The following is a 26,185-nucleotide window of genomic DNA, read 5'->3' as shown; positions in this document are numbered from 1 at the left end:
CTTTTCTTCCTCTTCTGCCTTCTCGCGGTGCTTCGCTGCCGGGTGTCCGCGTTGGTCGCCGTCCCGCCGTCTCTCTGGCCGCCCGGGTCCCTCGTCGCCTCTCGATTTTCACCTCCTTTTTCCCGCGCCGTGCCGCTTGTTTGGGCTGCCGCTTCTGCTCCGCCGCCTCAGCGCAGATTTGCGCTCTTTCGCTGGTCGGCCCCGCAGCCTATGGCCCTGGAAGGCGCCGCTGCCGCCGCCTGTATTTCTGCTGTAGGTTCCCACATCACTCTTTAAAAATTCCGCCTAAAAAGAGAAGACGATTTACCAAATCTTTCGGGCCGTTGTCCCACGTAAGTACGCGATGATTCGGCTAGTCGATGATTCGGGGGCCGGATTTGGAGGCGTCTCTGCGTCGATGTAGAATACCCTGGAGAGGAGGCGCCCCCTCCGGGACTGAAACTTGCCCTCCAAACCCGGCCGGAAAGGGAAAGAACCTCCGACGCGGCCTCTCTCTGTGGGCGCGGGCATATCTTGCAGGTGTCTGGGGGGGGACACCCACCTTCCTTCTGCGGGGCACCGTAGAGCAGCGTTTCCCAACCTTAGGAACTTGAAGATGCGTGGACTTCAACTCCCAGAATTCCCCAGCCAGCGTAGCTGGCTGGGGAATTCTGGGAGTTGAAGTCCACGCATCTTCAAGTTCCTAAGGTTGGGAAACGCTGCCGTAGAGGGCTGCCTTGTGACACCGGCGGGAAGTTCTCGGGAGGAAGCCGCCTCCAGAGCCCTCCCCCGCCGGCCATGACTAGATGCGGGGAGGCGGTCTTTCCTTGGTCGCCTTCTTCTTCCGCGGGGTCCCGAGGACGCATTTTGGCTCTCTAGAAGCGGCGGGGATCTGCTGGGCATCCCGTCCCAGCTGGTGACTGAAGATGGGGGAAGCGCGGGAGCTTCGCGCCCCGGTGTGGCTGCGTCTGGCTGCTCCTTGGCCGCCGCCTCCTGCTTCTTACTTCTGAAAGGGGGGAAAACCGCCCGAGCGGTCGGCGGTGCGTATGTCTGTGTCGGAAGGAGAGAAGCTGCTTCTCTTCTAACATGGCGGCCGCTCGCGTGGGTGGAGAAGGGCCGCCGTCTGCGGCGGGGCGGGCGCCCGGTCTGCTCCGGCGCTGGGCATTTGTGAGGGGAAGAGAATGGAAGGGGAGCCGAGAAGTGGGGAATCCAGGCGCAGCGCCCGGAGGAGAACGGAGCCGAGGAGGCTCGGCGGCGGCTCTAATATGGCGGATTCCTGTGGAAGCGAGTGGGAAGCTGCCGCCGCCGCCGCCGCCGCTTGTGTGGCTGCCTCAGAACTGGGTCACTTCGTAGGGAATGGCTGAAGAAGCAACAGCCGTTTAGCCTGTTGTCACTGGAGGGGAGGCGGGTGGAGACGAACAGACCGGGGTCAAGAGGGTGGGTGGGTGAGGGCGTTGTCAGGTCGGCAGAAAGGAGATCCCTCGTCGCCCCGAGAAGCCGGCGTGGTGCCTCCTAGACCCAGGGAGGAACGTTATTTTGTCGGGCAAATCTTCCTCAGGATGGATTGGGGAGATTGGGCTCGGGAGACGGGGGGGCCCCCATTTTGTGACGGGACAAAAATGAGGGACGCTGGTAACATGGGAAAGCTTTCTTCCCACCTCCGTGTGCGTGCACGGGAAGGTTGAGATCAAGCTAGGCTGGTTTACATTGTTCACTGGTACCAAAAGAAAGCTGCTCCTTGTGAACGTTGGGGATTCTCTGAATTCTTCTGTTTCTGATATTAAAAATGAAGGGTTGACACGATCCTGTCACAGATTACTTAGCGTCCCCGGTAGGTTGCCTGGCTGAAGTGCTGTAATTAAACTACAGAGGAAAGGTGAAGGAAGTGTGTCTTTGCCTAGAAAAATAGTTTTGACATAACTTAGGCACCAGCATCTCATATCCACTGTTTGTCATGAAATTGTCCTTCATTAAAGTATCAAGTGGATAGTTGACAACATAAAGTGACACCAATTTCACGGTACTCTTTTACATCAGTTTATCTTCCTGAATGAGTGGCATTAATATCACAGGCCTTTCTTAGATCCTAACCTTTGAGACTAGTTTACTAAAAAATAAAATGAGCCCCTTAGTTATGTCATTTCATGATTAAAAAAACTATAAGAAATGCATGTATTTTCCACCATAATCATTGGGGATATTTGTGTCATGTCAAATTAAAGAGGTTCAGTAAGTCCACAGAAAATATTTCTGCTATGTATTCAAAATTTACAGCAATTCTGTTAATCAGAAATCCACAGTTAGCAGTATTACAATAAGCCAGAATGACATTAAAGAATATGTACTTTCTTCAGGTCTTTTGAACTTTTAGGAAGAGACTGGATAGCCACTTGTCTGGAATGATATAGGGACTCTTGCTTGAACAGAGGGTTGGACTAGAACAGGGGTCCCCAACCCCCGATCTGTGGACTGGCACCGGGCCGTGGCATGAAAGCCCATCTGTGGGATGCAGGCAGCACATGAAACCATGCTCCCTCCGGTCTGCAGAAATATCTCCGTGGAACCAGTCCCTGTTGCCCAAAAGGTTGGGGACTGCTGGAACACCTCCAAGGTCCCTTCCAATGCTGTTATTCTGTTATTGCGTTTTCATTAGGCATGGTCCAACAAAAAGCAGAGAATAGGGAGGAAGCAAGAAAATACAAACATTGGCCAGGTGGTGCCATGCAGTCTGTTTAAAAATGCTTAATAAATATAAATTAACTTTTCAATGGTCTATCCTATTAATCTAGATATTTTAAAATATAAACCTATTCATGCTGCTTCAGATAATATGAATTGATATATCAAGTCTACTTGAACTCTTAGTGTAAGCAAGCATTTTCTGCTTTAATTGTTTTGGAATAAGTAGAACCAACACTGATTCAGTTGTAGGTGAGCAGAAGTATAAATTAATTATTAAGTATATGTAAAGGAAAACATTGGAGTTTGGGAATACAGAATTAATACTGTTTCTCTTGCATGGCTGTTTAAAACTAAGATAGGGAGCATAGGATTATAGCCCAACAAAAGCAACAGATTTATTTTGTAGTCGTGAACAAGTATTTATAAACTGAATTCCTTCTTTTTTATCCTAGTGCTTACCAGATAAATGATGGTTGGTTGGTTTTTTGTTGTAAAAATGTGGCTTTTAGAAAACATTGGTTTAGTTGTTACAAAGTTGTTTCTTAGACCTAATTTATTGAAAAGATTGGATAGATAAAAGGAATATAACTGTAATGCTTCTCAGTTATGATACAAGTTGACAAACATTTCACCCTGGGGTTGGAGAAAAAATAATGAAGCTATTTAATGTCCCAAGACAAGACCCTTATTTTGGTCATATTAATATATAAAATTAACACCTTGTTTATATTGATCATAATTGGCAATCTTGATTTATAATAACTGATGGGGAAAGCATCTTAATTCTGCCCCCCTTCTCAGAATAACAGAATTGTTAGATTATTAACTGAACATGCACCAGAATTTCTGAGTATTAATTATATGAGAAAAAGGCATATTGTACTTACACAGAGTGTCCCCTTCCATTCTTCATTTGATATTGTTAATGCTTGTATTATCGGTTACATTGGAAGTATATGCCTTGGAAGTATAAATGAATTGTGGAGCCCGCACCATATAAAAGGAAAGTACCATTTGTATGTGTTTCAAATGAAAATGAAACCTAGCTTTTCAGTGCCAGTAAAGACTAAGAAGCAGCACAGTTCTTGGGTTTATGTATAGCAGTCCCATAAGAAATAGTATCATTTGTCCAATTTTTGCTTCTGCTTCACAGTATAACATTTGAAAATTATACATATGAGTTAACAGCTGGGAGTGTTTTTAACCAAGTCTTGTGGGCGGGTCCTTCTAACAGCTGGGTAGTGAATAAGCTTGGTGAAAGAGGAGAGTCTGTTCCAGTCTGGACTGGTCCTGCCCAGTTCTTTACTTCCTGTGCTGTCAACAGTACTGTTGCTGCCGTGGCTTATGAAACATGGCTTGTGTAATAACATGTCTCCAGCCCATATGTCTCAGTAGGATTGGTATCCCCTTCCCTTCTTTATTTGCCCACTTATAGCACAGCTTGGAAGCTTCTGTGTCACACAACAGGCATATTAACCTAAACCACCTACAGAGAAGCTGGCAGCTGATGAACTGTAACAAACTTCAGAGCAAGCCACAATGTGACAAATTTGGGTTAATTAAATTGAAGGATTTATGGCACACAATAGATCTTCTGTTAGGGATTTTAATAATATTAAGCCAGTTGAACCATCTGGAAAGATAACAAAAATTGATTATTCTGCTGTAGATTTTTTGCTTTGTTTCTCCCCTTCCCCCAAAAAAAGGTAGGCTTTAGCTTTATGGCTTAAAATTTGCTTGGAGTACAGATTGTTGATTCAGATGTTACTTGCTTTCTTAATCAAGACTTGGAATGAAGGAAGAAAGACAGTAGCATTTAAGAAACCAGCTTAATTATATAGAACACATTAAAAAATAGCCCCTCTGCTAACAATAGTAGGTTTAAGGCTTGCCGTGAAAACAAATATTAAGGGAATTAAATATTATGGAACTAAAAGAAGAAAATAACATTCATGTAATTTGTTTTGAAACATTTATTGACTTTAGCATATCTGGGGAATGAATTTGAATAGTAAGTAGTTAATCATACAGTATGGCTATGCACAAATAACCTTACTATAACTGAAATTTTCAAGTATTTTCTTCATAAAGTACAGTTTAATAAACTTGGAAGTATTGGATCAGTGTTATATCAAAACTTACTATTCTGTTTATAATAAATGAATAAGAATCACAACTGAAAAAAGACAAGTAGGTCCCAATTTGTGTTTGAAACTACACATTAAATATTGTCTGTACATTGACAGGAGCCTACAGAGATTCTTGTATTATTGAGATATTTAACTCATTTTGAGAAGACTTGTGTAATTTCAGTTATATGTTTATCTTTGCATGAAAAGGATGAACCAGAAATATATGCTGTAATATCTATGTATATGAAATCAATGCCGGACAAGGTTGTATGGCTGCTATGTATTTCCAACAATTGTAGTTTGTAAACTGATTTATAATTCATTTGATTATTTTTTTAAAAAAATAATCCTGTGGATTGTTTTCATAAATGAGCATTGAAACTTCTTGTATGGATAATACCTAAAGTAGGCTTTTAACACAATAGAATATTTAGTCAAAAGGATTTCATATTTAATAGAACCTTATTTTTCTAAAAAAAAATTACACACATATAATGAAAACAATCTTTTAAAAAATGTACCTCATATTTTATATTTACCTAGTCACTGCTTTACTAATAGCATATCATAATATGATCAGGATAAAATATTGTAAAATTTTACAAAATATTATAAAAGTCCATAGTAACACATATTATAACATGCTTTGTTTGCTAAAGAATATTGCTTTTTTACAAAAAGTAGTTCGCACATTTCTGACAACCATTCCTTGTCATTTGGAATAATACCACATTTCCAATTTCTCAGTATGATTCTTTTAGCCACCTGCTATGGTCAATAAAGAGCCTGATTAGCAGTCAAATTCCAAAGTTTTGGTGTATAATTCAACATTGTATTGACATCTGTGACATTTAAAGATTCTACATTTAAGTCACTATCTAAAAAGATAATAAATTGTTACATGACCATATGATATTAATATTGGTGAGCTTCTGATAGAAGTATGTTATGGTATGTTAATTCTGTCACGGATTCCATCAACTAGGCAGCCAAAGTATATGACCCATATTGATCTATGCCTAAATTTGAAGTTACCTGGGAAGTGAATTGGGAATACTAGCCAAAACCTTTGTGCTGACAAAAGCATATGAAGGACTAGACTCTAGTCTAGAGGGAGTCTGAGTGGTTGAGCACATGATTATTCCAAATGTTGAAATCTAAACACATTTTCAACCCATTTGCTCACATCTTTGTTTAAAACAATGGGATATATTTATTCATATTAATAGCTTAAGCTAGATCTATTTTTTTCTGAGCTGTATCTAGTCAGCTATTGCAACCTTTCTTCATTGGAATGATCTCCAGGTCCTTCCACACATATTGCCCTCTTCTAGTGACATTTTCATTACAGCTCAAAGAGTACAGTATTAATAATGTCTTAGCAGGTGGCAGTATCTGGCTGATTTTGCATAGACCTGGAAGCCAAGCATGGTTGAACCAGTTGAATGGGAGAAAGGAAAGGGAGGAAAATCACAAGTTGCACACAGATTGAAAGAGACTCCCAGTGCTGAGAACTAAACACAGTATTTCAGGTTAGATCTAACCCAAACATGATATAATAGTTACATGTGATAACTATACTTCATATTTATTAAATTTGCTGGTCTTTAAAGTAAAGTTTTTCCTTTTCTTCTTGAAATTGTTGCTATGGGAAAAATTAAAGTAGGTATGGAATACTGCAGTACAGCAAAAGAGAGTGCAAATGAACAACAGTTGTGTCCGGACTGTATGAAGAATACATATGATAGATTACAGTAAAAAAAATGGCTTACCTCACTTTCACTTCTGCCAGAGGATACAGGGTATAGTGATTGCTCTCTTTTATTACTTTAATCTTTGTCAGACCTTTTAGAGATATCACTGAAATCTCTTCTGCAGATTTATTTAAATGACAGTACAATTTTCTATATAAGTTCACTAGAACCTTTAGTTCAGTTAGATATTCAGATAACAAGCCTTCTGATTTCATGAAACGTTTAGTAATATTAAAATGGAAAATTGGGCCTAACTTTTAAGCCATTTTAGAATTTCTACCTGTAGTAATAACACCAACCACAGAAGGCAACAAAATGCTTTACAAGTGTAGCACAGGTTTATTGATTAAAAGTTTCAAAGTAATTGTTCCTTTAGTATATGTCTCAGTAACAGCATAGCTACTTGGAAGTATTCACAGTTGATCAGTCTTATGTCCTCATTAATGGAAAAGTTAGAATCTATGTCCTAACTAGAATTACTAGGAATATATTCCATGATCCTCTTGTTCTGAAATCAGTATAGGCAAAAGGGAGAGATAAACAGAAAATTAACTTAGATTAATGAAGAGAACTATTTAATCTTTCTGACCAACCTTAATAGACATTATTCCTCCACCTAATGTTCCTATTTGGTGCTTGGGTGAACAATTTGGTACTAGAAGGAGAGATACAAGACCATTCTTTCTGTTGGATCATTACATTGCAGAGGTAGATAGGTAGACTATCACTATCTTAGCAGAATTACAGTAGACCCTCTGGCATTTAGCATATCTTGTCCTCTCCACAAAGCACAATTTATTATGTCAGCCTATGCTGAAATCCTGTAAAAGCTTGCACCAGTAAGACACAATTGACAGGAGTTGCTTTAATTAGTAATGCTTCAGATTACAGGAGAGAAATCGGCTAAATAAACCTAACTTTGCTGCCCAATTGCTACAAATGACTAGTTTCCACATGGAATTTACCTGTTGATGGAGATGCAAAAATGGATAGCCAGTTATGTTCATTTCCCTTCCATCAAAATGGTCTGTCTCGATTTAATTACTAGGTATCACTCATACTTCCAGCTATTATCTATCAATTTTTAATAAACTAGTGCTTCTTTCATCATTCTAGCTTGCAAATCTTATTAGTCAAGCATTGAATATCATCACACATATTTTTTGCTGAAATCTTGGCTTACCTAAGCTCTGTGTATCGTGTTATATTTTATTTTATGATAATCTTGGTACCATCCCCAAAATATCTTATCAACTGCACAGTTTTGCTGGAGAGATTTTGGTATCCACAGGATTTGGTTACCCTGCACCATAAATTACTCTTTTGTGGGATTTGCATAGCTGGCCAATATGGGCAAAAATGTGCTCTTATTTACTGGTTTTTAAACAGCAAATTTTATTAAAAACAAACACCATGTTTATGACTTAGAATAGATACTGTTGCTTAGTTCTTTATTTCACCTCAAAAATGTCTTTACCGGTGTGTTTTTCCCCCACAATGAGATATCTTTAGACCATAAATTTTGAAATAGATGATACAGATATACTCAAGCTTCCTGATATTCTTATGGAATAGGGGCTGTTGAGGAAATGGGAAGACTTAATATTGTTGGGTCAGATTTGTGAAGCTATATGTTGATGTTTGAAATTTATTTCTGAAAAACAAGCCTTGAGAAGCTTGTGAATTGAACAATTTTAATTAAATATCATGCCAATGGTTTAGAATCAAGATAGTGAAATATTTGTTTTGTGGATCTGGATTTTCTGAATTGATGAATACTTGGCTATATTTTCCTCATAGGGCAAGCTCTCTGACCAAGTTTACAACTATCCAGAGGGTTTAGGAGAAGTGCTTTATCGAGAACAGTTCGACTTCAACGCGGAGCCACCTTGGGAACCTAGCTGATGATAGTAGGGTTCCATCTCCTAACTTGTCCATGTAAGTCTGGTCATTAGCTGATTTCTCAGTCGGTATACAGCTATCTGAACAATAAATCACACGTTATTTTTAATTTGATTACCTAACGTTCTCTGTTGTCAAATTTTGATATAATCTAACTGGTCATAATTCAGTAAAACTTTTTTTTCTAAGATTCTACATTTTTTAATTAATATTGCAGTTCAAAACATATTACTATTAAAAATGTAAAACATTTGAAAACATTAAAAACAAAAACCATTAAAACCAGTAAAGAAATTAAAACATCTAGCCATGAGGTTGCTGCAGTTGTTTGGCTGAAGTAGCTAACACTACTAATTCCTGAACCTTGGCAGAGAGTACACCATGTGGGTCTGTTTCTTCTACTATCAGGCATGATGGAATTCATGGATTTTACCTGTCCACACAATTATAGCCCTGTTTAATTGTCTATTAGTTACTGTAAACTTATAGTGCACATACATACACATAATATCTTGATAGGACAACTTATTAAAATTTTTTGGATGGGGTGCCCTCAAGTAAGTCTTGACTCCTAGAAAATGCCTTGGCCAATCCCTGCAGTTTTGATTGCAAGATTCTTGGATATAATTTGCTATTGTCTTCTGATGACTGAGAGGGTGTGACTGGACCGTAGTAGCCCAGTTGGCTTCATGTCTAAGGTAGGGGCACGATGGCTCAGCAGTTAAAGATGCTGAAATAATCACCTGGAAAGATGGTAGCCCAGATTCGAGACCTGAGTACCATGCAACAAGGTGAGCTCCCGTTACTTGCCCCAGCCCCTGCCCACACCTAGCAGTTTGAAAGCATGTAAATGCAAGTAGATAAATAGGTACCACTTCAGTGAGAAGGTAACAGTATTTCATGCACCTCAGCATATAGTCATGTTGGCCATATGACCACAGAAACGTCTTCGGAAAATGCTGGCTCCCTCCACTAAGAAACAGATGAGCACCACCCCCTAGAGTCAGACATGACTGGATAGTGGAAATCTTTACCTAAGGCAGGACTACAGCTCAGTTTTTAACCTGGTGCCTTAAATCATTATATGAAGACAACTCTGGTTTCTTTTATTTCGTTCAGTTGTGTCTCAAACAAGTCTGCAGTTTTCATGGCAATAGTTTTGGAAGTGGTTTGCCATTGTCTTCTTACTAGGGCTGTGAGAAAATGACTAGCCTAAGATCACCCAGTTGGCTTCCTGCCTATGATGGGTCTCTAGAACTCATGGTCTTCCATGTTTCTAGTTTGATGCCATAAAAACTTCACAAGCTGGCTCTATTACTAAATTATCTGAAGACATAATGAGTTTTTAAAGTGGATTGTAATCCTTAAATTCAACATTAAGCACAATTTTTTTCTCAAAAGAAAGTTATAATCATGTAGCTTGCTATACAATGGCTTGTCTGCAAAATATTTGATATATCTCTATTAAATCATTAACACCCAGGTAAACTGTCAAGAAGAAACATGTAAGATCCTATGAGATATGGGCTTATTTAGTTGTTTCATAAGACTAAATAGTCATATTATGTTTGTGCTGGCTCTTCTTGTCCAAACAAAAATAAGCTAAATACCTGTTATTATAATAGCAAAGTTTTCCAAGGTTGTCCTGAATAATTTGATTGCTAATTTGCTAATCATTCTGGAAATGTAATATCTGTCAGCTTGTTGTTTCTGTTCAAGTTCTACTTTGGAATGATTGAGGGAAAAGTCAATTAAATATTAATTTACTGGGAACAGAGTATTCATTAGTATTGCCTTGTCTGGTAGTATATTCAAGTCCCATTAATTATGTTTTCAGCTTTTTCCTTCCATTGATGGTTATAGAAAATGCACTATTTCTATTGTTATTCTGTAGGATGATTGTGGTTGTAGCCTAATCATTATTATCTGGGTTAGGCATTTGAATTATTGTGCATGCAGATGACCTTTACATTTCTGAAAGAAACATTTTAACAAAACCACAGGAGATGGCTGCATCATTCTATGCTAGGAAACTGGGAAAGTGGTAGCTAAAATTGAGGAACTTTTATTTCTCTCAATGTAGTCTTGGATTTTTAAGGTAGACTGAGTTTTTAAAAAATCCTTAATGAGAAATTTAAATAATATCAAAGAATAATATTGGTTTGTTTTCTTTTGAGAATATGCAATTTTTCCAAACATGGAGCCAAAAACGTACTTTGAAATGAGAATGGGCATATATATTGCACTGGTCAGAACTGCAAGCTGCAAGTTTTCCTAGACTCTCACTATGGCTGCACAATTACAATTTGAGTTAAGGGGATGCTGATAACTTGGCCACATGGTTCTAAAGTTCCTTGTTATACTTATTAATGCCTTGTTAACTCAAATACCTATTTACTTGAGGGCACATAGCTATTTTGAGAACTTGAAACTATGTATGGTAGTTACTTTAAGTATGTGCTATTCTTTCTACAGCCTACAAATTGAAGAAGACATAGACATAGAATAACAAAGTTGGAAGGGACAGATATTAAATCCTTTTTGGCTATATGAATCTATAATAACTTTCTTCATATATCTTATATATGAAGAGGTTATCCATATATAATCCAAACTAAAATGGGCCTGAATTACTTTTTTTAAACAGTTTGTTGCATAATTTAAGGATCCAGCCCTAAGGCTTTGTGGCCTGTTCCTTGTGTTTCTTGGTTTATGACTGTGGGCTTTGCGGAATACGGCTGAGATGAAAGGATTTCTTGAGGATGCAAACTACTCCATTGGCTTGCTGGATGAAGGAATGAACATTGCAGATGTCGTTGACAACTACATTTATGAACATACCCTTGTAAGCTGTTTTTATATCCTATTCCCATTATATTTACTTTTACATATATAAATTTTACAGCTTCATACATGTTCTGATGAATCATAATTTTTATGAGTTATGTGTAATTAAAATAAATTAACCATTTTGGGGCAGTAATTAAGAGAAAATGACAAATGTTCTCTAAATTTGTTGGCTATTTACTAAAGATTCTTCATTGTTAACTGTAGATTAAAATGCTTTCTTTATAGACTGGAAAAAATAGCTTTTTTATTGGAGATCTGGGAAACTTGATCAAGCAACATATCCACTGGCAGAATGTGATGGCACCAATAAAGCCGTTTTACAGCCTAAAATGTAATTCCACCCCTGGTGTACTCGAGATACTATCAGCTCTTGGAACTGGGTTTTCATGCTCAAATAAAGTAAGTCTTCAGAGTTCCTCATTCTAGTTCAGAGGTCCCCAATCTTTTGGGCACCAGAGATTGGTTCTGTGGAGAGAGGTTTTTCTGTGGACCGGAGGGTGTATGGTTTTGTGTGTTGCCTGCATCTCGCAGATGGGGCTTTGCTTGTTTGTGTGGACCAATTGCTGGCATGGTGCAGCCTGGTAGTGGTCCAAGGACCAGGGGTTGGGGACCCATGTTCTAGTTAATGCTGACCTCACCAACATAAATCTGAGGAAATAACTGTTAAGAACGTTTTAGAGCTTAATTGGTCTTTGGACATAAGGCAATTTATATGGTGATGTTTTGTTTTTAGAAGCCTTCCTTTACAAAGCTTATGGATAAATTGATAATTGTGATTGAAGATTTATTTATTCTTAATCTTTTAGTCAATTGATTTCTAAAATTTTGTTTCTCAGATTAAAAGTGATTTAAAAACAATGTTTTCTGTTTCAGACTGAAATGGCATTGGTTCAAGACTTGGGTGTTTCTCCTGAAAACATTATATTCACCAGTCCTTGCAAGCAAGCTTCTCAGATAAAATATGCAGCAAAAATTGGAGTAAACATTTTGACATGTGACAATGAATTGGAATTAAAGAAAATTGCTAGAAACCATTCAAATGCGAAGTAAGCTTAATTTATTAATTTTAATGTGGGAGTCAAGTAAAAAAAAGATACATCTCTAAAGTGTATTTCTTATATAGTAATATTTATTTACAGTTCTACCATGAATCTGTTTACATTTTCCAATTTAAAATGGATGATTTTTAAGAGTTTAGTATTTTTTGATCCATTTCAGTTTCTTTTTAAGAACTGCTTTTAAAAAGTACTAATCTTTATTGATAATGCTTTATCAACATACCTTAAAATTCCTTGACACAGAAGTTGTTCCTGTCAAGACTATGTGGGCAGTCACGAATAAGAAACCAATTTATATTATATGTATATATCCCTATGTTGCTTGGGACTCTGGCATGAATCAAATTTCTGATTAGATGACCATCTGTGAAAATTGCCTCAAGGTCCCTTTAGTATCCAGAAAGTTTCAGAAGGGAAAATCAAGTACAAATCTGGAATGGCTCACTATGCTGTGTGACAGAATTATGATGCTGCACCAGCGATGCACATCAAGCTTTTTTCTAGGTTACAGGGATAGCAGCAGCGTGAAAGAAGGAGGATTATCTAAAAGAGATAAACCTTTTAGAGGTAAGTATGTGATCCTTGGAAATAATAATTTAACAAAAAAAAACCTTGCATGTCTATAACTATCTTGCTCTGGTTGTTTACAATTCTGGAAGTTTCTTTTGTTACACAAAGGATCAAAAAATGAGTTCTGCAGCAGATAATTCTTTGTCTAATTTCAAGTTCTGCATAAAAGCAAAATTGTAATATAGCTATGTAACTGGGTAATGATTTATAAATGTCAGAAATGTTTTATCTTCTCCCATGTTACTGAAAAACATTGAAGTATAGCACTTTATGATCAAATAATTGAATTAAAAAGAATAGTGGACAATATTTGGTTGCATGAGATTAGGGATAAATCTGAATTTGCTCTTGACCACTATTCTGATACTATAAAACTCCAATGATGATATTTCACCAGCTGTCTATGTAGTAACTTTTGTTGGCTGTATTAATGGGAAAACAGGCAATACCATTATTTCTGGAGGTACAAATGCACCAATTCTTGAAGATTATGATAAACCTGTAGCAATAAATATATTATTTCAGTGTCTAAGACAAATTCTGACACTTAACTGATACTCAGTTTGCAAATAGATCTTTTATTCTAGAGATTGGAAGGAATAGAAACTTTGAAATTCCAACAGTTTATTTAGGTTTTAGTGAAAGAAGTAAGCACTCCTATTTGTCCATAATTAAAGGAAAGGTATGACATCTTCAGTTTGCTCCAATATCCAGTAATGTACCATATTTAACATCTGTTTTTAAAGGAACATGGATTATAATTGTACTAAGGTAATGGCTTTTCATTGCAGCATTCAACAGACTTTCTGCTACAGCAGTCTTTAGCAGCTGCATTTCCAACCCCCCATGTCTTTTCTGACTCCATGTTTTAGGCCCTAATTGGTAGTTTTCTCTCTGTACAGGATTGTTTTTATTAGGTTCACATGACTCGTCCGTCGACAGAATTGGAGTAATGACAACATAATCAACATACTTCTGACAGTCTTCAGGCTTCACATGTGCTGATGCTGCTGTAAACCAACTGTGCCCCAATCATCTTCCCCTTCTCTTAGGCTCTTACTTCATATTGCCACAGAAGACATAAATGGAGATGAAGAGATGACTCTGAAGTTTGGCACTACCCTGAAGAATTGTCGTCATCTCATGGAATGTGCTAAGGAGCTGAAAGTCCAAATAGTTGGTGTTAAGTGAGTTGACCTGTAATATTCCTCCACTACTTGCTGTCATCGGTATTGAAAATTTGGTGGAAAGAAGGCATTAGGAGTACATGTAAATTTACAGTTAAGGGTGACCAAGAATTTCAGTATATGCTGTGAAAATGCACCTAACACTCTTTCATAGGATAAACTCGTCCAAATAAGTGCTTATAGCAGGAATCACTTATTTATATAGCTTTTTGTGTATATTAATATTTTACAGAAATACAAATACTTAATATATATAGCATCAAATTAAAGGCATTAATGGTACCGAAAGAAAAGTGGTCTCTTGCTTCAAGTTGATTAATTTTTAAAGCAAAATTGCAAACTAATTACATTTGGGATTAAAACGTTTAGGCTCAATTATTCTTCAGCATTCTTTATGCATCTTGTTAATTTCTTGACAGTTCATCACCTATACTATGTGCTAGCTCTTGATCTTCATATTTATTTGCAAGATAAAATAAATTAACTTGATCTTAAGTTAGCATTTTTTGTTTGCAGCCTAGAAAAATGGCTTTGTTAAGTGTAAAATGGTTAAATAAAAATAAAGAACATCTATTTCCAAAAAAAATCCAGTGTTTACTTTGAATAACTAAAGCTATTTTCAATTTTCACCATTGTGAAAATTTATGTATAGCTGAAGCAATTATCCTAGTTAAGACTATATCTGTATAAAGTGGTTGTGAAAAGGTACCAGAGCATTTCTTCATATTGCAAGAGAATCAGAAATGGCCAATTGAATTCTGGAGAAAAAAAATAGTGGAAAACATCACCCACACTGATATTTAGTTTAATTATTTCTTAACTTATGTTTACCCAAGATTCTTTTTATTAATATTTTAGGTATTACATTATTTGGTGTATTTGAGAAATTAAAAGATATCTTTAGCTTAATGTAAGCTAAAACATCTTTGTTTCTAACAATAATGTAATGTTACCTCATGTAACTTCTAGTTCTTTTTTTTTTAAAAGGTTTCACATGTCAAACCCTTGCATGGAATCTCAAGCATACAAAGATGCTATTTCTGATGCTCGTTGTGTATTTGATATGGCTGTAAGTACAGTAAAACTTGAGTATATGTATCTGTAAGTTCAGATCTTCTTGATATAAGAAGCTAGGAATTTGTCCAGAGTGGGAAATGTGTTTAGAATTTTGGCTGTACCATTCTGGATTGAGCAAAACTGAAACAGAGACATTTTGAGTGTGTTAAGAAAAAAATTCAAGAGACGTTTAAGGGAGCAAGTAGGGGATGAGTTGCTTCCTTCATCTCCACATGGCCTGTCTGCTGCCTTGCCTCTAATCCTCCTTTTCTTGTTCCTTTTAGTTGTTGCCGTGTTTGAATTAAAATGCAGTATATACCCCATGTGTCTGCCTGTCCCTCTCAAATGGGCTAGTTGGATATTACAGTGGCAGCAAATACAAGGAGGAGGCTTACTATCAGCCTGCCTGCCCTTTTCCTCAGTCTTCCCAGCTAGATGTATTGTGCTTAAAATCAAGGGTTCTAAGAGTCACTGTGCGCCACCACCCTAGATTTCAATTACAGCATATCTTGCTTATTGGGGGACAGGATCTTTCAAGCTTTTCTTTTCTGTGTTTCCTCTTAGCTGATACAAGGGCCTAAACTTTTTCTTGTTTTCCCATCTTAAAACATTTGGGCTTGGATATGAGAGTTTTGTGTTGGTGCCTAGGCCGCACCCTTATGCTTCAGTTTGGAAATGGGACACATACACCCTATATTGGCTGTTCTGTGCACAGAACAGAAAGTTTTACACTTCCCTACAAGAAACTTTTTTTAAAAAAATGTAGGTAATTTGTTTAAATTGATTTAAAATTTATGGTAATGTCACATTTCTATATTAAACATGGGGGTGTTTTTTTGTTTTGTTACAATGGCTGGATTCAGTGGGTTGATAGCTATTTTGCAAGGCACATCTGAGTGCACAAAATAAGAGGTGGGGAGACTCTTTTTCCTGTTATAAAGTCCCAGATCACAAATGAGATGTTTCAGGAAGTTGTTCCAGCATTAGAAATGGTTTTCAGGGGGCACAGAGGATTGCAGTAGGAAGTAAGAAATGAGAAAACTCAATGCTGTGACCAGAGTTCCAGTAGGCATTTGTTGGATCCAAGCTACAATATTTGCAATATTAGTTTCATATTTAATATAAGAGTTATTTTTTCTTTCTATCCGACATCTATTCAGTTTTAGTTCTTTTTTTAAACTATAGAATTGCTTGTAGCAATGGAACAGGGTACTCAGTTGAGGAGTTGTAAGTATTAAGAGTAAACATTATTTGAAAAGAATAATATGTTATATACCACAAACTCTGCATTTCTATTTTAGGAAGAATTTGGCTTTACCTTGAATATGTTGAACATTGGTGGTGGTTTCACAGATCATGAACTTGATCTGGAAGAGGTATGAAGTTAGATCCTTTTCCGATAAAGGAGATCCTTTTCTTGTAGAATTTGGCCTGTTGTTTTATTCAATTTAAACTTCTGTTTATATTACTATGGATGTAAACTATAAGGTTACTTTGGCAACAAGCAACATTTGCAAGTCGCATTTACAGTACAGTATGGACTGTTTGCTTATTTATCAAATTTATATGGCTAGCCATATCATAAAAAGTGACTTTGGACAGCATACAATAAAATAAAATAATATATAAAGCAGTCATTATTAAAAATACAAAAATGTTATTAAAATATAAACTGCTTATACACAGTGTAGAACTTGAAACATCCACAAATTGGACATAACAAGAGCACAGCAAGTCCTTTGCACCCCAACATTGGGCTTGGGCTTTAATTTCAGGAAAGTTGTCTTTATAAATATCTGGACTGAAGCAGTCTTAACAATATAGTTGTATATATTTGGCTTCCATAAAGCCAAGGTTTATGTAGGTTCAGGTGGAATTCAATATATGTGCAACATTAAGATCTTTTCAATTTAATGAGGATTCTGAATCTACATTGGAGATGAACTAATGCAGGGAAATGGGGCTTGAAGCTGTGTGTTGTATGAGCAAAATCCAATTTTGTAGCGTCTTCAAAAATGGCAGCAAATCTGGTTGTGGACAATAATTGTTGGACTCAAACTATATTGCAGCTAAAACAACAAAGTATTTGTAGAAAATAACATACTTTAATTTTTTTTAAGAATTGCTGTAGTATGACAAAATGTAGCATGCTTTTATAAAATAATTGTATGGTAGTTTTTTTAATACTTTCCATTGGCTTATATCGCATTTATTTCAAAGGCAACTGGAATTCCATTGTTTTCCATTATTACAACATGTGAAAGTGGTGTGATTAACAATTTACAAGCAGAATAAGCCAGAAAGGGAAGCCATTATTTTTTTATCAGTTTGCTTATGGGTTCCTATTCTGATCAGAAAATCATTCTGTTAGGTGTTATGGGGGGAAAAAACAAGAACAGTTGGCTTGTTATTAAACTGATCAGGGTCAGGAACTGCCAGTTATTTATGGCTAAATAATGATTGATAGCCAAGAGGTGGCAAGAACATAGTTTAAGGTAGCCGCCATGCATTACTCTAAGAGCTCTGTAAAACAATGTGTGTAGAATGACTGGGCAGAGCAGAAAGCTATTCTATTGAGCATGCATGCCTTTGGTGCAGTCTTGGTCATAAATCATTGCCTTTAGCAACAACTGTGTCACATAGCTATGTTCTCCACCTCAAATGCTGGATCTATCTGTTAAGTAGCTATAATACTAATAACCATTGATAGATGTTTTCTCCATGAAGGGTAAGTTGTGATAGTCATATTTTCTTCAGTTAATATCCACAAGGGAGTGAATATATTTTTATCTTATTATAGCTCAGAGAGTACCAAGGACTCCACAATTTTATATCAAGTTGTGATTGCTCCAATTTAGCAGAGAACTTTCAAATGTTCATCTTTTATTTTTTAGATTAATCGTGTTATCATTCCGCTGATTGGTACCTACTTTCCTGAAGAATCTGGTGTAACTGTGATTGCAGAGCCTGGATGTTATTATGTTTCTTCAGCATTTACTCTAGCAGTTAATATTTTTGCAAAGAAAGCTGTTCAATCTAGTGACCCTCTTCTCAATAAATGTAAGCAAAATCTGGCAAATATTTATATCAGTGTAAAAACTGTAAAACCAAACATTATTCTGGATCCTAGCTTTCAACGATGATTTCCCCTTTTAGATTATCCAGGTTTTTCTTTTAAGAGAAATTAACTTTAGTTTATGCAGAGTATTTTAAAATGAGCATTTATAAAAGAATGACAAAATCAAGCCATACGAAGTTTTCCAGAAAGCTAAATTTCCTTGAGTAGCTTTGTAAGAGAAAATTGATAGAACAAACAGACCATTTAGTTAGCTGAAGAAGAAACAGTCCTTAAATTGTTTTCTTTAGTTTTCGAAAACTAGGTCATACTTGGAAAAAATTCAGGCTGAAAGTTTTAAACCTGTAAATAATTTCCTTGTAAAATATTTTTTCTTCATCTTTGCATTATATGTATGCATCACTTTGGCAATGGCAGTCTCAGGCACTTTCTGTATCTCTGGACATTTTTTGTGGGAGACACATTCTATGCTTCATTGCAACAGTAGAAACATTCACTTGATCTGTGTGTTTTTTTCACAGTTGAAGAAAATTTCATGTTCATTTATAATTGTTACCTACTTTTGCCTTTTCATTCTCATCCTCCCTGCCAAATTATTACACCTTCCCTTTTGTCCTTTTTGTTCTTCAGCATCAGTGAACTCTTAGCAAAACTTCTGCTGGACTACAGCATCTCAAAGTTTTTTCAAAAATGCTTGAAATGCAACAGCAAGCTTTTGCCAGCTAATAATTGTTTGCCAGCCTTTGCCTTCCTTGTCAGAGGCTATCCCACTGGTAATTAAGGCACACCTAATTTCTAAACAGGCAAGAAAAAACCACTTTTCCTGGCTTTGACCTTTCCTTTGGAAGAAAATGTTCCTTGTAAGTGATGCGTTTGCTAGTATGCCCAGTCTATTGCCCTTGCTTCTAGAATGGATGGAGATGGAGAGTGATCATCTGACTCAATAGCACTCCTTGAAACTTTCAGTTTGCTTGATATATCAAATTTGTACTGGCCTGTTCCCAGAAAGATTTTCCAAACGCTTTCTGAAGCAAAGCAAAATAAAAGGAAGAAGCAGTGATACAGCTAACTGAACAGTGGTCTCTTAAGTTGTCTTCTGTGGTGCTTGGATCTTTTTCATCTATAATTAGGGCTCTCATTCATATCATTGGGTTGCTTGTCTGGCTTCTTGATTTTGCTGTGAAGATTTCTACTCTGTCTCATCCTTATTCTCCAACTTGATTACTTCTGTAGTTTCATGATCCCTGTTAAACCCACAACTACTTTGATAAGCATTGTTCAGTTACTGCCACTTCATCTGATCTACTATCTGTGACTTTTCATCTAGCTCAAGATCAGCAGTATTAAAATCACAACAGTATCTTATTGTAATAGGTTCCTGTGTCATCTTTGCGATCTGATACTTCTTCCTTTCCCTCATGAGATGCCACTTTATGCAATCAACACAGTTTCCTCCAGATGAGAGTTGCTTCTATAGGGAGAAATTGCTCTAAAGTACAAGTGCCCTTGGCTGAAAATAAATTTCCAAATATTGATTGAAATTTCAGGGTTCGATCGATAAGTCCTTGATATTTATTGTCTTTCAGATCTTTCAGGTTTTTAGTATAATTTTATTAAAGATATTTTTAATAATAAACTTAATACAAAGCAATATAAAGTAAGAAAAAAATGAGAAAGCTAAAAGTGCAAAAAAAAGAAAAGAATGTGCCTCCAATTTCCTTTGCAGCAGTTATAAATACAATTATAAGTTTATCTCTTACTGTATAGTTATACCTTTGCAGGTTCTTTCATCTTTGCAAATCTTTCATCCATTTTGTTTTAAAAGCTGTCAGTTTGATATCAAGTGATTTAATTACTTTAACATTCCTCTAACATTTTCCGAGGCAAATCCTGTGTAGTTTCTGTCTCTGCAGGTCGTTCGAGGAGTCTTCCCCTTCATTCTCGCCACTTTTCTGGTTGCCATTATAATATTGTAATCCAAAAAGTGTCTCGAGGAAGAAAAAAGAAAAGCTTTTCCTAGGTCAGGGGTAGGCAACCTCGGCTCTTTTATGACTCATGGACTTCAACTCCCACAGGAATTCTGGGAGTTGGTCCATGAGTCATAAAAGAGCCGAGGTTGCCTACCCCTGTCCTAGGTCATCTTACTGTGCCTTTAATACTTTCTCTCTAATGGCACTCTAGTTAAAATCAACATAATCCACATTCTTATAGCTATAATCAGCATCACAGTCTGACTCATATTATCTTTATCTTCTCTTTTGTAAAATCCACCAGTTGTCTGCATTTGGTAATAATAAATGAAAAACATTCCCATAAACAGCTGGTTTATTTGTCTAATTTAATTCCAATTTTATTCAAAAGCACTTTTATCAAAAATAATCTTTCAAAGTAACTCCCTTTATCCATTTTATACTTTTTTAAAAATAACTGTTGCTAGCTTTTTGCCAAGAATTTTTAAGTCCTTAAACCTTTTCTATTGGAACTCATCAAATGGAATCTTATCTTGCTGCTTAGAAAATCCCTTTTTAGCTATAAATTAAATGCATCCAAAAGTGATTAAGAAATCAGGTTTGGCTCAACTTTGTGGCTGTATAATGGACTCCATAATAGGCTGTGAGCTTGGTTGAAATCCCTCAAACTCCCAGCTGCTCAACTTATGAGCTAACTCTAGAAACCTCAACTCATGCAGTGTACTCATGAGGAGCAACTATCTGGAATGCAAATGAGCATTCTCAGAATTTCTCCTTTATCTGGAAAAACTTGAATGGACCAATCTGGATGCTAATTCCACTGTAAATTCCCTGTTGCTTCAGGGATGTCTAGTTTGCCATGATCCCCACCAGATGCTCTGCCAATTCTTTTATTTTTATTAAATGTTTTTAATAGCTTATGGCAAAAATATTGTTTTTTTTAAATGGGAGACTAGAAAGACTCCTGTGTTTTGGATAATTATAGTCATTTTTTCAGAACTCCATCCTTATTATCAACATAACTGTCCTCATCTCATGCTGACAGACCAGGAAGACAGAAAGTCAGATGCCACAGGACTCTAAATTTATGCTGCAGTACATGTTGAGCCTTTACCATTGTTATTTGTGGGATAAAATGGCCACTTTCAGACTATGTTTACTGGAGGAAAAGAAGAAAATAATGAATGTGGGGGTTTTTTGTGAATGCCCTAGGTATCTTGAAGCAGCAGATCCAAAAATATAAGGACAGTTTTGTAACAACTGCTTTGGCAGGAGTGGAAGCCTTAGCAGACATGCTGGTTATAGGTGCTCAAGAAAGAACAAAGTCCAAAATCTCATCAGTCTTATATGTTCAGAGTTATGAAACACCATAAAGAAAATGGGCATTAAATTGTCGTTCTCTAGTCCCATTGCTCGGTAGTGATTATGATTTAGACTATCTGCATCAACTTCTGCATAGCCAAGGAGTTTGTTAACTTCTTTGGCAAATTGCTTTCTTCGTATTCTTCCTTAAAATTATAATAACCCCAGATTCCATCTTTTCAGTGAGAAAAAAAGCAGTGTATCAGTAAGCATTTCCTTTGACTTAACCATGATTCAAGCCTGTATTTTTGTTATTATCTAGGTGGACATTTTCTAGCATGAGATTACTTGGAATCATTGGGTCTTTTTTCATATTGCAATTTAACCTTGACGAGGGAAAAAGTACCTTCTTTTGCATTGGCTGAGATTGTTTTAAGTTCTGCATTTTTACATATTTTAGTGGATTGATTTTTCCACAGTTGCTTGTCTGGATCCTTTCACCTTGTACAAATTCTTCTCTGTGTTTCACCCAATGGATCCAGGATCGCTTTGTGTTGTATTACAGACATTTCAAGGCTCCTAAATCAGTGCATTCCACTGAGCAATGGTTTTGTAAGGAATGAAACATAGACATACCCTGATTTTTGTGCATTGCACTTAGATCTTCCATGTGTATATTGTTTATTTTCAACAGTAAATCAACAAATTTAGCTATGTTGCACCTGTGATATTTTTGCAACATAGAGTTATCTGTGCATTTACTTCTTGCACTTTTCTTACCAGCTTGACCAGCACCTAAAGGGTTTGGATACTATAGTGGGGAGGCACAAGGATCAAGAGTATGCATAGATATGCCTCCTGCCTAAAAACCTCAGATATCAGAAGTTTCTGATGATGAATATGTGGAGGTGCAGCTCCCATAAATGCAAATGTACAAATGACCACTTGGGGGAAAAAAGCAGCCTATTATAATTTGCATCTTTGTGATCAGACAGTATTGAGCAACAAATAAGTTTTATATGTGTTACTTAACCATTTGTTATAAAATGGTTTTATATATTTCAGTAAGGTCATGCTTTCTTCTAAATCTGTTAACTTCATACTCATGAAAAAGCTATAGCATTTAAAAACAAAGCACTGCCATAAATTTAAATTTACTGTGCAATTTGTATTTGGTTGCTTATTTTACAGTGGAACAAACCCAGGACGATGAACCAGTCTTCATTTACTACATGAATGATGGTGTTTATGGTTCTTTTGCAAGCAAGCTATCTGAGAATTTGACTACTATTCCAGAGGTTCACAAGGTAGGGGCACACTTATATGTTACAGGCTAAAGTCTTTGGTAAATTACTTTGGACTACAATTGCTGTTCAGAGTAATACATAACTGTCAGAAATGTTTTTCTTTAGAAATACAAGGAAGATGAGCCTCTGTTTGCAAGCAGTCTTTGGGGGCCATCCTGTGATGAGCTTGATCAAATTGTGGAAAACTGTCTACTCCCTGAGCTGAATATTGGAGACTGGCTGCTCTTTGACAATATGGGTTCTGGTTCTTTGGGTGAACAACCTGCTTTTAATGATTTCCAAAGGCCACCCATTTACTACGTAATGTCAATCCATAACTGGTAAGCTTACATTGCGTTATTGCGCTGCTGCTGGTAAATTAAAAGAAGGTATATTTCTGATATTTGAGAATAAAAGATTTCTAACATTGTTACATCAAAAGTTAAATCATAATTAATGAGTTCCCTCAGTTATATTTCAATTTTTGTACATGATCCCTTATCCCCCCATACATACCTGGCACATATTAAATCAACTTAAACTTTGATGAAATCAAATATAAGGACCGTGTACATTTGGACAATGTAAGCTGTATTGGGGGGAGGGGGATGGTATGGCATTTTTGTAGCAATCATTTTGTAAAAGATTCCAGCTTTAGAATAGTAACTAAAATGCTGAGTTCTTTACATTTCTATTCAGTTTGAAACATGATTCACCCTTTCACAGGTAAGCTGTTTTTGGCCTTACTGATCTCACAAGAAACTTAGTAACAGCTTAGTAAAGATTGTCTAAATACACATTTAGCTAATCTTACAAGTCTATCCTTGGAATCAATTTTCACAAAATACCAAAAAAAACACCCTTCTAAGGAAATTATTTCTATATACTATGGCAAATAAATAATAAAAAATGACTTCTTGGCATAATGGCTGGAAATAAAGTTTTGCTTATTCTTTGAATAAGAATGTTTATCCTACCCTACCCTGTTGCTTGAATATCTGTATTTTCACTTCAGGTGTGAAATGCAAGATGCTGGATTTATCTCTGACACACTGATGAAGAATTTCTGCTTTGTGCCTTCTTGCATTCAGCTGAGCTCTGAGGATGGCTTTTCTATTGCAGCTTAAACAGGCACTAATGCTACATTTAGCCCTGCAGTTGCTTGTCTATAATCTTGTCTGGTCACAACATTCCAGAGTGAAGGAAAAGTGGAACAATCTTGAATGAATTATTGAAACTTGAAATCAATTGGGACCAGGCAAACCAGCTACAACTAAATTTACTGGGGGAGTAAAGCTTACATAATAAACATCCCGAAATGTCAGATCATTTAATCCCTCAGTAGTTAAACAAAATATGCAACAAAATGGATGACTTAGTTGAGATGGAAACCCACCACTTGGGTTCTCTGTTAAACAGTTTACATACAAGTACAGTTTTTATACTAAGGATTTCTGTTAGAAAGTCTTGTAAAGTTGTTTTTCCCCAGATATATGAAATATCAGTGGGAAACAAGTGTGAATTCGTTAGCAATGTTAGTATATTTAGAATGTGTAAATTTGTGCTTTGAACTGTAGTTTAATAAATGTAAAATTGCATCATAGTATTTGTTGTATTTCACCCTTGTTGTTCCCTCTCTTGTATGAATGCAATAAAATTTTGTGTAGATTTTACTGTTCTCTGGAGCTAATACAGGGAAGAAGTCTAAGCAACAATGATAGTTTAAGTACAAAAACATGGAAGATAAATTGAAAGAACTTCAGATTCAATTGGCAGAACATTAAATCATGACTAAAAATAAACTAAATGTATAGCACTAAGTTCAAAATTGAAGTGTAGGTATGGAGCTTTCTGAAAATTTGATTTTAAGATTAAATTTCTGCTCTTGAATATTGAAAGCAAGACCGTAATTCTGAAAATAGGATGTAATTATATTTGGAGAAACTATACAGCAGTAAACATAGAAATTATTGAAGCTTTTACTCATTATTACTTAGACTCTTCCTATACTTTGATTAATTTTAATTTATTTTACTAACCTAGTGGTCTTGGTAGCTATTTTTGAAATGCACCAAGTCAATTTCAAAGTGGAATTTGTATATCTAATTTGGTGATGCGAAATGGGCTGCCAAGTGTAAATGCATTTTTTTATTAGTGCCAATTGGTAGAATGTTTATGCCTCAATTTAGTGGAGCTAAAGTGCACTGTTTGCTAGAGGAACATCATTATAGAAAATGATTCTCTTCAGCATGAACATCTAAAATTACAGGTACTATATTTGAGATGCTTTTCACTTGCATGAATGGTTTCTGCAGCTAAATCTAAGTGACCCTGAGCACTGTCCATGGCTGTAAACATTAAAGCACAAATAAAAACCCAAACTAATTCAGTTTTCCAATTCAGGCAAAAGACAAATCACTTTCTAGCATTTTGATCCAATATCTGCCAGGGTTCTGTCAGTCTAGAAAAAGGGGAAAACTCTAATAATTCCCCAAGTGTCTCTAATGATGCCCATGACTCTGCTATAAGTTTTTAAACTATTGTGAGTTTAACCAACTCTGTTGTAAATGGTACAGTCACCTTGGAAATGTCTGTATTGTATTTGACAGTTGCCATAAAAACTGGTTTGAACTTAGTATATATATATGAATTTATATGCTAAAACCTATCTTCTGTTTACAATATTGTAATATCAGTTTTGGAATAACACAAATATAAAACTGAATGATTTCTATATAGCAAATTAATCAATCGAACTTTGTCTTGTATGTAGTACAATTAATTGCTTTTGGAGCCGTCTATCTGCATTCCTACGGTCATCCGTAAGAAAAAATAAACAGTGTTCAGATGCAGCAAACAGTGCATTTAACACTGCTTATTAAACTATTGCAACTATATGTCCCTTGAACTATTGTGGTAATTGCTTAATTGCCATTGATCTCAAAAATATATATTTTACATGCTGACCTTAGTTTCATTTCAAATCTAAACATCCATCATTAGTTACAACAGCAAGTGAATTTTTACATGATGGCCTGTGGAGGTGGAGAATAATTTTGCATAAGAGTATGTATGTAGTGCATGGATCACAACATTGGTGAGTTTTCTTTGATCACATGAACACTTGTTACTAAGAGGCTGTTAATTGTTCAATAAGTATAAGGAATTCCAGCATAGGTTCATGGAATGGCAGTAGAGCTGTAAGACCACTTCCTAAGTTTTATACTACAATGCCTTCTATTTGATGCTTTTGACTGGAAAAAACAGATTCTTAAGAAAGTAATCTATATGCAAAGCATATAATCTAAATTTGTTTTAAATTTAATGATACAAACAAGGATCTTTCAGATGAATATGTGTTATGTGCAAAGGAGAAAACTT

At 36.3% G+C, this 26,185-nt stretch overlaps 1 protein-coding gene across 3 annotated transcripts; it reads left to right on the top strand.

Annotated features, from left to right (window-relative positions):
* AZIN1 (antizyme inhibitor 1) lies at positions 1–25,534 on the top strand. Of its 3 annotated transcripts, none has more exons than XM_083357892.1 (12): positions 1–332; positions 8,348–8,485; positions 11,097–11,294; positions 11,525–11,698; positions 12,173–12,345; positions 13,980–14,114; positions 15,102–15,183; positions 16,472–16,546; positions 18,065–18,230; positions 22,710–22,825; positions 22,931–23,145; positions 23,820–25,534. In XM_083357892.1, the coding sequence occupies exons 3-12, from the start codon at positions 11,193–11,195 to the stop codon at positions 23,929–23,931; spliced, it is 1,350 nt and encodes a 449-aa protein (XP_083214018.1). In that variant the 5' UTR covers positions 1–332; positions 8,348–8,485; positions 11,097–11,192; the 3' UTR covers positions 23,932–25,534. The 3 variants fall into 3 exon arrangements, with proteins under 3 accessions (XP_083214018.1, XP_083214020.1, XP_083214019.1); XM_083357894.1 differs by having other exon boundaries at positions 2–252; XM_083357893.1 differs by lacking the exon at positions 1–332 and adding an exon at positions 791–1,019.
* Positions 25,535–26,185: the final 651 nt, after the last annotated feature.

The sequence above is a fragment of the Vipera ursinii genome, assembly GCF_947247035.1.
Source record: "Vipera ursinii genome assembly, chromosome: 3".
Taxonomy (NCBI): Eukaryota; Metazoa; Chordata; class Lepidosauria; order Squamata; family Viperidae; genus Vipera; species Vipera ursinii.
This window is presented reverse-complemented; position numbering and strand designations above follow the sequence as displayed.

Coding starts and splice junctions, on each gene's coding strand:
- AZIN1 (XM_083357892.1), top strand. CDS start 11,193: ATGAAAGGATTTCTTGAGGATGCAAACTACTCCATTGGCTTGCTGGAT. Junction 11,295..11,524: donor ACATTTATGAACATACCCTT/GTAAGCTGTTTT, acceptor CTTTCTTTATAG/ACTGGAAAAAATAGCTTTTT. Junction 11,699..12,172: donor GGTTTTCATGCTCAAATAAA/GTAAGTCTTCAG, acceptor TTTCTGTTTCAG/ACTGAAATGGCATTGGTTCA.